General features: G+C 48.9%; 1 protein-coding gene across 1 annotated transcript in view; it reads left to right on the forward strand.

The window, feature by feature from the left end:
* The window catches only part of pax2a (paired box 2a), a 19,852-nt gene extending 9,192 nt beyond the window's left edge, over positions 1–10,660 (forward strand). The window contains 3 exon segments of the mRNA XM_060073782.1: positions 8,096–8,197; positions 10,106–10,192; positions 10,505–10,660. Of these exon segments, the coding sequence (XP_059929765.1) occupies positions 8,096–8,197; positions 10,106–10,192; positions 10,505–10,581 (266 nt within the window). The 3' untranslated portion in view covers positions 10,582–10,660.
* Positions 10,661–11,342: the final 682 nt, after the last annotated feature.

Consider the following 11,342-nt stretch of genomic DNA (forward strand, 5'->3'; position numbering starts at 1 on the left):
CTTTTGTGTTAGCACGGAGTGGCCCACTAACAGATTGACTGCAAGCACTTTTCATGAGAGACAGCTGCTGTTCTCGCCACACTGCGACGCTGTCATCAAAAGCCGATGATGGGCCCTTGATTGACAGCCACTGCAATAGCATAGTTGTCGCGTGCTTCGGCTGTGGTGTGTGCGTGTGCGTGCGTGTGTGTGCGTGGTTGGTGTGTGGGTGTGAGAGAGAGGGAGAGAGAGCGAGGGAAGGTTAAAGAGGTGGAGGGCAAGTGAGGGGTAAGTAAAAGAGAAACAGAGAGAGGGTGATGGAGGAGAGGAGAGGGGAACAGAGGAGAAAGGGGATGAAGAGTAAGTGAGAAGGAGAGACGGAGAGATGGAAAGTGAGAGAGGATGATCCTGAGGAGGAGAGTGTGTGAAGGGTTAGGGCGAGTGAGGGACAGATAAAGAGAGAGAGTTGTGAAATTCATCGTATAAAATGGTTGATGTTTTCAACAGTGCGATTCCACTGAGAGTGCCTCCTTCAACTGTAGCTAAAGTCAGGTGGACAGTGGTTGATATCTGCAGTCAGGTGTGATGGCCGCAGGGTTCATTTGAATATTCTTTCGTTGTTGACTCAGGGTCTCGTTCCCAGGAGATGCTTGGTTTACCAAGGGCTGCACTGGCCTGAGACTACCCTCTTTAATAAACCCACACAACCCCATATCTCTCTCGCTAATGATGCAGTGAACACCATAGTCAATGCAGTGTTTCCCCACATGCATCCGGCAGTGGCACAGCGCCGCCGCTGGAGCACTAGCGCCACTGCAACCAGCCCTGCAAAAATATAGATTGGGTCAATTGAGTCATGTTGGACCCCCAAAATGCTATTGGTTTGATTAAAAAACAAATACATCGTAGGTGCCATTGTTGTCATCAGGGAAATCTTAGGGAACATACTGACATCAATATGGTGTTCTGCTTTGAAGAATCAAATATGCATAATGATACTGTAGGTGGAATTAGCTCACGAATCCTTTTAGACTAAATGAAGAAAGCATAATCATAGAAAGTAGCATACATATTTGATTGTCTAGAATGGAAGCAACAGTATTATGAAACCCAGTGGGATGGCTGCAAGACTGAAAACTATATTTGCGCTCACATTAATGCTAAAACATTTGTTGTTGTGCTGTTGGAATGCATGCACCAGAGCCCTACTGGAATCCCTGATCACATTTAAACCTCTCTGTGCCCGTGCACATCAACATATTACAAGTGTGCCCCTCACACAAACCTCAGCACCGCAATATCTAAGGGCAATGAGTCCACTATTGGTAATATGGTTGTGACCGTGTGCGTGTGTTTGTGTGTGTGTTCTTGGGTTTGTGAGTGTTTGTCTGTGTGTGTGTGTTTAGTAACTTATTTGTGTGTGTGTGTGTGTGTGTGTGTGTGTGTGTGTGTGTGTGTGTGTGTGTGTGTGTGTGTGTGTGTGTGTGTGTGTGTGTGTTCTGTTAATGTGTGTGTGTGTCTGTTCATGTGTGTGTGTCTGTTCATGTGTGTGTGTGTGTGTGTGTGTGTGTGTGTGTGTGTGTGTGTGTGTCAGTGTGCGCGTGCGTGTTCTTGTGCCTGTGACTGAATAGCGAAGTGGCCCTTCTCATGTGATCCTCTGGACCGGCTCTCGGCCCTCAGCTCTGTGTTATGGCTCAAAGAAAGACTCCCTTCTTACCCCCTCTGCTCAATGTGTGGGAGGTAGATTTGCCCCAGAAACCCAGGGGCCCCGGGAGAAGAAAGGTGTGTTTTTGTCTTTTATGCTGGGGCCCTGCAATAACAGTGGTCTCGCTCCAGGGAGCTCACTCACATAGCAGGTGGCCTCCGGGGCCACCTGGGGCCTCTGGGCGGAGGGGCCCTTCATACGGCCAAAGGCCACACCATATGTAATCGTAATAGAATAAGAAATTAAATTTGATGAATACATTTTTTATTAGTAAGATAATTATCACACTTTATATTTAACGTATTATATTTGATGTTATATATCTAACATAAATGTTTGAAATATTCTGTTTAAATTAAATGAGTTGTATACAAAATAAGATGTACCTTCTCAGTCTCAGACGGGTCATTTGGGAATATGCTAAAGTGTTGGTTGTAGAGTTACAGCAAATTATTATAATAATTTAAAGTTTGGAGATGAATCCCCCCGATATAAATCTATTCCAAGTTGGAACAAATTATCAATAGGACGGAATCCAAATCCTCCGTGTGTATGGAGCGATGAGGTTATATCTGTCCTTTACATGCTTTGAGATTGCAATTAAAATTTTCCACAGTTATTGATTTTGTTGATTTTTACGTCATGGCATTTGCATAATCTATTAAAGATGAATGATTAATGAAGGCATCAGTGGGAGCTGAGCTGGGCTTTCTGCTGAATGCGGTGCATCTCTTGTGCGTTAGGGAAGAGACTGCAACACAGAGCTGGCTTGGAAAGTAGCTTGGGTGAGGGGTTAAGAGAGGAGGAAATAGCAGCGTTTCACGTAGTAAGACGTTGGTTTATTATGAATATATATTTTTATCTATACTGATGTTGATATAATAATTGTTAAAGGTGTAATCCATTATTTAAAATAGCCCTAATTATGAGTGCCTTACATATGCCTTATATGCCTTACTTATATAAGTAAATATATAATTTTGTCTATAATAATTTCAAAGTTAGAAAAGTGGTGCATGTGGCTGGAGGCAGAGATGTATGATGTATGTATGGCTGGATGTATAAATCCACAGTGCACGCTTGGCTTGGCCAGATGTATGGCTACTGTACACGATTTGTGTTCGTTGGATGTACATGATGCACAGTAACCACGGGTAGCTGTGGCTGGATGCATGGATATATGCTTGACCCTGTGTCAAAAAAAAAAAGGAAAGCTCCCGATCGGAGAAGCATGAAGTGTAGAGCGCTGTGCGCCAGCCAAGGATGAACATCATGTCACAATTTACTGCTGCTGGAGCAGGAGCAGCACCTGGCTGGCTGCCCACTGCCGCAGTCTCACCCCTCTACGTCTAAGTAGGAGCATGTTAAGTGTGATAAAAAAATCATGTTACTGTACCATGTACTATGGATCTGGACTCACACTCACAGGGAATAGGAGGAGGAGGTTGGGAGAAGTAATGGTTTGGGTTGCAGTGCTGGCTCGGTGGGGTGTGCTCCCTGTGTTCTAGCTGTGGGGGTTACATTGTGTTAATAGGCACCCTTCTGTCTCGTTTTACTGCTTAGCAGGTGCTGGCTTTGCTATTTCTTTGCCACGATCAAAGACATCCAAACTCTTCTCTCTCTCTCTCCCTCTCCCTCTCCCTCGTTTTTTTTACTGGTATTTAGATTCAAATATATTAGAATAAAAAAGGTTAAAATACATTTTTTAATAACCTGCGCTGCCAATCCAACTATATCCACTTCCAAACCCCGCCTCCAAGGCCAGCAGGGCCAGCTACCGTCCAATGGTTGGCAAGCACCAAGCAGCTATGACCTGCAGTGATTGGTTCATAGCCTATTGAGCTCAGCAGAATGCTAGTCCAGCCTCCGGCTCGGAGATTAATGTTTGTTTCACCCCTCCATTTCCCCTTCTCTCACTACGACAATAGCACACTAACCTTTGAGTACACATTCGATAATGAATGACTTTGGACAACTGAATCCAAGGCTTTTGTCCTTGGCGAACAGTGGACACTGTTCTGTCATCATTGACTTTAACTTTTTGGGATATTTGTTAAATCACAAATGACAACCCTTAACAACTTTCTCATAGAAAATCATAAAGGTGTTCAAAGTTGCTAAAGTTCACCAGAAGCTGGACTGTGTGTGTGTGTGTGTGTGTGTGTGTGTGTGTGTGTGTGTGTGTGTGTGTGTGTGTGTGTGTGTGTGTCTGTGTGTGTGTGTGTCTATACGTGTCTGTGTGTGTCTATACGTGTCTGTGTGTGTCTATACGTGTCTGTGTGTGTGATGTGGTTCCCATCACAGTAAAAACGAGAAATAATAACAGCGTGTGGCACACATCGCGCAGGAAAACAACACTGACATAAAGGCCTCCGTAAACTTTCTCGCAGACTTTCCCTTCATCTCATTAATGGCGAGGCAACTACATTGCAGCTCTATCCGCAGACAAACACTTAAGGAGGGGTAGGCAGCGGCTTTCCTCCCAGTGCGGGTCTATGCTTGATGGGCTCTGCAGACGTAGCGAGGGTGGGTTGGCGGTTGGTATCCGTGGTGGAGCGGAGAGAGAGACAGATGTTAGGGAGAACTCGATAGCATCTCACCACGCTCCCAGCCACGATGTGTTGGCTGTGGAGAGAGAGAGGGAGAGGGAGAGAGGGAGAGGAAAAGGAGAAGTCTCTGGGGACACCCCTCAGTTTATCTTCTATCTCCATCATCAGGGGCTCTTGATTTGACAGGATGCCTTTCCTTTTTTTTTTTTTTTTTTTTTTTTTCTGTTGGTGTGTGCGTGTTTGGCCCCAGCTCGCACGCGCGCTCTCTCTCTCTCTCTCTCTCTCTCTCTCTCTCTCTCTCTCTCTCTCTCTCTCTCTCTCTCTCTCTCTCTCTCTCTCTCTCTCTCTCTCTCTCTCTCTCTCTCTCTCTCTCTCTCTCTCTCTCTCTCTCTCTCTCTCTCTCGCCCTCGTCTCCAGGACAATGAGCAACACTGCGTCTGATTAGTTTCAGAGTTCAGTGGTCTTGAACGTTTCGGCGTTTGCGTCGTTTCTGTTGCTGCGGCGTAACCCCCTCCTCATCTGGTTGACAACGGTTGCCGGGGAGTCGCTGTTGGAAACAGAAGCCTGCGCGAGCAAACAGACAAACATCCCCGACGCACGCCCGCGCCAAACGTTTGTTCTCACAATCCCTTCAAGTAGCATTCCAACGTTTCCGGCTTCAAGGCCAGCGCACCTCTTCACGGGGTCTGTACAGTACAGCCTCACAGCCAGGCCGGCGCGGCCTTACGAGTTACACTGCGTGCATCCGTCCCCCTGTTCTCCCCTCCGCCTTCTCTTCAGTGTTTTCTGTAAATATGATGAATTCATTTGATCCTTCGCCTCATTTATGTAATAGCCGACAGGCATGAGGAGCGCCTTTTAGTCAGAGGTGCTGACAAGAGCGGGTCTCCACACTCACCACAGCCGTCCTTATCTTAATGAGCACATCTCCGCACACAGTCCTGTTGTAAAACAACAATGGCGGTGCATTGTCGAGGGGGAGGGGAGAGGGGGGCAGCTAATGAGGCTATCAGGGTGGCGAGGGGAGAGAGGGGAGGGAATGAGCCATCTCCCCCCCCCCCCCCCCCCCACCAACACCCCCATCTCTCCCAAAGGCAAACAGAGCCGCCGCCGCTAACAGTCGCATGGGGGGCGAGGGCCAGAGACAGAGCTCGCATTCATTGCTTTATGGTTTCTGAAGGCAAAATTGCCTTTGGAAACTTTCATTTGCCGGGGCAATGAAAAGATGGCAGAACTCATCAGGCAAAATTATATTAGGCTCTGGAGTTTTGAACCGGGAGGCCTCCCACCCCCGCCCCCCCCCCCCCCCCCCCTCCCGCCCCTTCCTCCTTCGTTTGTTTGTTTGCTTTGTGGAAGTGATTTCATTTGGTGTTTTGTATTTTTTGTGCTTTGCCGAATGCAGAGCACCGTAGAGATTATAGTGTTTGTTTACCTGAAACCTTGGGGAAATTCCTATTTTTATTTTTTTTCTTCTCGCGCGTTTGAGCTTGATTGATCAGGCATGGATGTGTTGTTGATGTTGTTGTTGCCGTAGCGTTTCCGCGGCGGCGTGTATTCACTTAGGCTGAATGGATTACTGCGGGGAGCGCAGCGTTATGAACCAGGTGAACGAGCAAATCAACCGTTGAGGAGCACTTATCTATTCAGCATCGGTAGGAGACGTGAGGTGGTGCTGGCGGTTTGGAATGTAAATGTATGTAAAACGAGCAGTCTGTGTCCGTAGAGTGCCCGCGCTCATGGGCTGAGGTCGACGGGATTCGCTCCGCCGCATTACAGTAAAGCACTGTGTTTAAGCGCAAGGAGTGGGATCATAGTTTAGGAATAAATTGGCCACAGGGCAGTCGAGCTCCACATCATCACGCTCTTATAGGACGGCTTCAGCGTACGGTTCTTTGCGTTTGGCTCACACCGTTTCTGTTCTATACAGTTGTATAGAACAGAGTAGGTCACATGCTGGATGACACACAAAAGTGACCTTGTATCATTTGGAGAGGTACACATTCATCCAAAGCCTCTTCATCTGCATAAGAGAATACGAGAATGAGTGGGCGAGCGAGTGAGCGAGCGGTTAGGTGGCCGAGTGAGTGACTGAGTGGACAAGTGAGTGAGGGAGTGAGCGAGCGAGTGACGAAACGAATAGACAGACGAACGAGCCAAGTGAGAGGACAACAGAGCGCGTGTTATCGAAAAGGACCCGTGTCGATTGACATTCGAGGGACCTTCAAGATCAAACAGGGCCCGCACGTCAGGTCTGCACGTCTTCACCACGTTTTACACCTTTTTTGTTGCTTTCTTTTCTTTGTCTCCTCCACCCGGCAGACCTCCACCCCCACCTGTCCTCCATGTGTGTTAAGGGGGAGCCCCATGAGGCCTCCTTTGCCCCCTTCACCCCCTCCTCCCGCGGGGTCACCCTGTCCCGCCCGCCCTGCCTCTCAGTAGACGCCTCCACCCCGGGCTACCTGGCCCATAACCAGGGCCAGGCCTGCTACAGCCAGTATGCCAGCCAGCCTATTATAGCAGGTACAGCCCACCTCCGAGGACAACCCCCCCCACCAGATTGGAGTGCAATTGAAACGAGCTGATTATTTTTTATTTAACAAAGTTGTATCATAGCCATTTTTTTTCATCCCCAGTCCCGCTATAGTAGTAACGCACCTGAAGTGGTACCAAACAATGGGATTGAAGTGTTTTGTTGTTGTGAAATAGGAGCGTTTAAACCCGCTACTCTTTAGCCCCACTGTTGTGAATACACAAGACAAGCTGACTGCCCGCTGCTCATTAGGGATCACCTCTCTCTTTGTCTCTCTCTCATTCTGTGTCTGTCTCTACCTCTCTCTCTCTCACTCTCTCTCTCTCTCTCACTCTCTCTCACTCTCTTTCTCACTCTCTGTCTCTCACTCACTCGCTCTCTCTCCACCCCCCCCCCCCCCCTCTCTCTCTCTCTCTCTCTCTCTCTCTCTCTCTCTCTCTCTCTCTCTCTCCCCCCCCCCCCTCTCTCTCTCTCTCTCCCCCCCCCCCCCCCCCCCCTCTCTCTCTCTCTCTCTCTCTCTCTCTCTCTCTCCCCCCCCCCCCTCTCTCTCTCTCTCTCTCTCTCTCTCTGGTCTAACCCACATTGGTGCTGGGCCCCTGGTACTGGAGGCGGTGGGGTTGATGGAGGCGGAGGGAGGTCTGGAAACAGAGGCTGTAGTTCAGATGCTTGAGTGCAGTTTTGTAACGGCCCTGTTCAGGCCCTCTGTCAACCTATAGTTCCCCCGAAGGCCGTCACTGTCAATTACAGAGCTGAATGTTGACCAGAGGAAACACTGTGTACCCAGCTCTCATTGGCTCACTGGTAGCTCTGTGAATGTGTGTGTGTGTGTGTGTGTGTGTGTGTGTGTGTGTGTGTGTGTGTGTGTGTGTGTGTGTCTGTGTGTGCGTTGTATCCGATGCGCGTCTCTCGTTACAGCAGCTGAAGTGAGTCACAGACGAGCGTTGATTGGTAATTGCTTTTCACTTTCGTGAAAGCCAATGTCCTGCTCGCAATACAGTAGCCGTGTCAAAGGTCACCGTGAGGAATGTAGCCACAGCTTTAAGAAGGGTTTAGACGAAGTTGGGCCTGGATCTATCGGTTTTCGGGGTGCGACTTACAGAACAACAATGTCAACGTCAAAAGCTATACTGTGCTACTTGTGGCACAGTATATCACACCACCCACTTCAGAGTGGGTGGTGTGATGTGGATGCCATCGATAGCACCCTACACATGGCTGCTCCGGGACATACCCTGAGCGCTCTCGTTCATGTGACTTAAGCGTTTGTGTTTGCATGCAGACGGCCGCCATTTTCCTAACACTTCCTTTCTCCCCCTCTTTGTGTGTTTCAAGGTCGAGACATGGCCAGCACGACCTTGCCGGGGTACCCCCCCCACGTCCCCCCGACGGGCCAGGGCAGCTACCCCACCTCCACGCTCGCCGGCATGGTGCCCGGTAGGTGACATTAGCGTTGGGCGTTTCTTTACGACGCCGTTAATATTAGTTGGCTCTCATTACGTTTTATAACAAGTTATATAGGAGGGCCAGCCCCCGCCACTCATTCATCCTCCCCCCCCCCCACGGGAACGGGGGGGTCACCCCAGACCGGGTGACCGCTGGCACCACGGAGATTCTATTGAAATGCACTGCGGCGGGTGTGATGTCATTTACAGTATTTACATCCCACGCATACATTACCATACTGTCTCCCACGCACACACACACACACACGCACACGCGCCCTCCCACACACACACGCACGCACGCACGCCGCGTCGTGACTCGGATGACCCCCCCGAAGAGACCGCAAAATAAATCTTTACGTCCGCCCGTGCCGGCGGAGCTTGTTATAGCTCTGTTAGCGAGGGGCGGTTAGCGTGCCGTTAGCATATAGCTGCCGGCCGGCGCATTAGAAGAGCTCGATAGGCGATAACCACAATTAGCGGCTGGGAGATAAGACAGTTCCTCCTAGCCTCCGCCTCCTCCTCTCCCCCCATGCTCATTACCCCCGGCCATGTCCAGCACACACACACACACACACACACACACACAGACACACACACACACACGCACACGCGCGCGCGCCCCATCGATAAACAGGCCGCTGTGGGTCCCCCCTGCTGCCTCTTCCTCCCGGCCCTCCCCGGGCTCCGGCGAGGCCCTGGAGCGTATCTCTTCCCCCCTCTACTTAACCCGCAGTTCAGGTTCACGGCAAACAGTTAAGGGTCACAACACTGAGGCGTGGAGGGCCCGTAAATATTTAAATCACTATCTCTCTCCCGGGGAATGGCTCAAGTTACACACACACACACACACACACACACACACACACACACAAACACACACACTCCACACATTCACACGCATGTGGGCTGTCGCGTGGATGCTATAGCGTGTAGATGTCTCCGGAAGGAACACGACAGGTGTTGTGTGGCGACGGGCGACGCCCACCTGTGTTGACGATTCCGGGAGGGGGGCGGGGGAGTTAAGGGGGGGTTAAGGGGGAGTTAAGGGGGAGGGATAAAGGCGGAGAGCACGGCGATGTGTCAGATCAATGACACAAAGGATTTTATTTGAATAGCGGCATTAGTGCTGAAGGAACTGATTCATTGATACTCACATCCTACAACGCAAACAACCGCTCCCCATCCGGAAACACACACCTATAAACACACACGTACACACATTTGAGCGCAGGCACACAAACACACAGATACACACCCGCGCGCGTACTCATGCCCGCACTGACACAACATACACACAGACACACACATACAACCTGTGTATGTACCCTCCCACAGGATCCTTTTTACTTATTTATTTTACTTTCATTTTTTTTCACCCCCCTGGCGAAGGACTAAGATTTAGTGAGCGGTCCAAACACTGTTAGCGCAAAGGCCATTCTTCAGCCACTTCCTATAAAACCAAGCTTTTATAGACCCATAAAAGCAAGAAACGGGTGTGTATGTGTGCATTTGTGTGTGTGTGTGTGTGTGTGTGTGTGTGTGTGTGTGTGTGTGTGTGTGTGTGTGTGTGTGTGTGTGTGTGTGTGTGGTGACATACCACCCCTCCCCTGCCCCTCCCAAAGCACCTTGACAGTGGATAGAGAAAACCCTCAGAGCTCAGCAGCCAATCAGCAGTGCTAATCACTTGACTGACTTCCATTAAGTGTAAGGAACGTAGTTTATAGAAATGATCCCCAAAAGTGAATCGCTGAATAAAAACAGGAACACGGCACATGACGTAACGTGGTGTCATTAGTAAGGGGGCTATGCGTCGTTTTGAAGCACAAATGAGATTGTGACCAGTGAATGCGTCCTGGCAATCAATCTAACCTGCTCTTCCTCTGTGTGTTTCATCCAGGAGGGGACTTTTCTGGAAACCCCTACTCCCACCCCCAGTACACAACCTACAATGAAGCCTGGAGGTTCAGCAACCCAGCGTTACTCAGTAAGTCCTGTTAACTCAAATGTGTGTGTGTGTGTGTGTGTGTGTGTGTGTGCGTTTGTGTGTTCGCACATGTGTGCACGTGTGTGTGTGTGTGTGTGTGTGCATCTGTGTGCGTGTGTCGAGATTATAGCACTAATAAGTCAGTCGTAGTCTTATGGTCCTTTTTAAAGTTTTTCCACTAAACGATACTTAATGCTATTTCCTAAAGGTATAGAAAGCTATTCCCTCGATAAGTTACGGGTGCATGACTAGCGAGGCGTTTGTGAGGTGGAAGTTGACACCGTGTGTTCCTACTCTTCTGTTAACTTCCAGGTTCCCCTTATTATTATAGTGCCGCGTCCCGTGGCTCAGCACCACCCACTGCTGCCACGGCCTATGACCGCCACTAGTTACCACGGCGACCGCTACAAGCTGCAGGGCCACGGCTACGGACCGCACATCGTCCCCGTCTGAGGAAATGGAAGAAGAAAAAAGGATTGGGTTGGGGTTTCGGGGGGGTTTGGGGGTGCTGAGGGCAAAAAGCGAAAAGATGGAGACCAATAAGCCCCGCCCCCATCGCTATCTCTAGGCCGGAACACTCTCAGAATGACTTTAAGAGATTATATAAATATATATTATAAAATATAAATTGAAGAAAAAAAAAAACACGTGAAGATTACCATGTAAAAATGTTGTTTTTTTGGTTTTGTTTTGTTTTAATTTTTTTGCTTCTTGTTGTTGGTGTTGTTTTTCTTCACGGAAAGTCACGTTTCCTTTGCGTTAATAACTGCAGTATTTTTCTGCTTCAAAATAAAAGTCCATGGGGAGAAGGTAGATAGAGGTCCTTAAACAGGACACTGGCAGCACAGACACTTAAACCAGTGGATCTTATTCTCCTTTAAACTCTATTAGACTCAGTGAAATCCAGGCTACGAACTGTGGAGTGAGCCTATTCATTATGCTGGTTTCCCATATTATTCCCTCTGATCCATAGCGCCTGCATTACAAGAAAAACATGTTTACTGATCCCAAACACAAAGGCAACACATCACCCTCCCTGTGGCAAACAATCATATGTAAAAATGTAAAATCATTCGTCAAAATATCGAAGACATGGTGACCGTAATTTAAAAAATTGGCGTTGCCAGAATTTTGAATTCTTTAAATTATT

Source organism: Gadus macrocephalus, chromosome 15 (assembly GCF_031168955.1).
Source record: "Gadus macrocephalus chromosome 15, ASM3116895v1".
Lineage (NCBI taxonomy): Eukaryota > Metazoa > Chordata > Actinopteri > Gadiformes > Gadidae > Gadus > Gadus macrocephalus.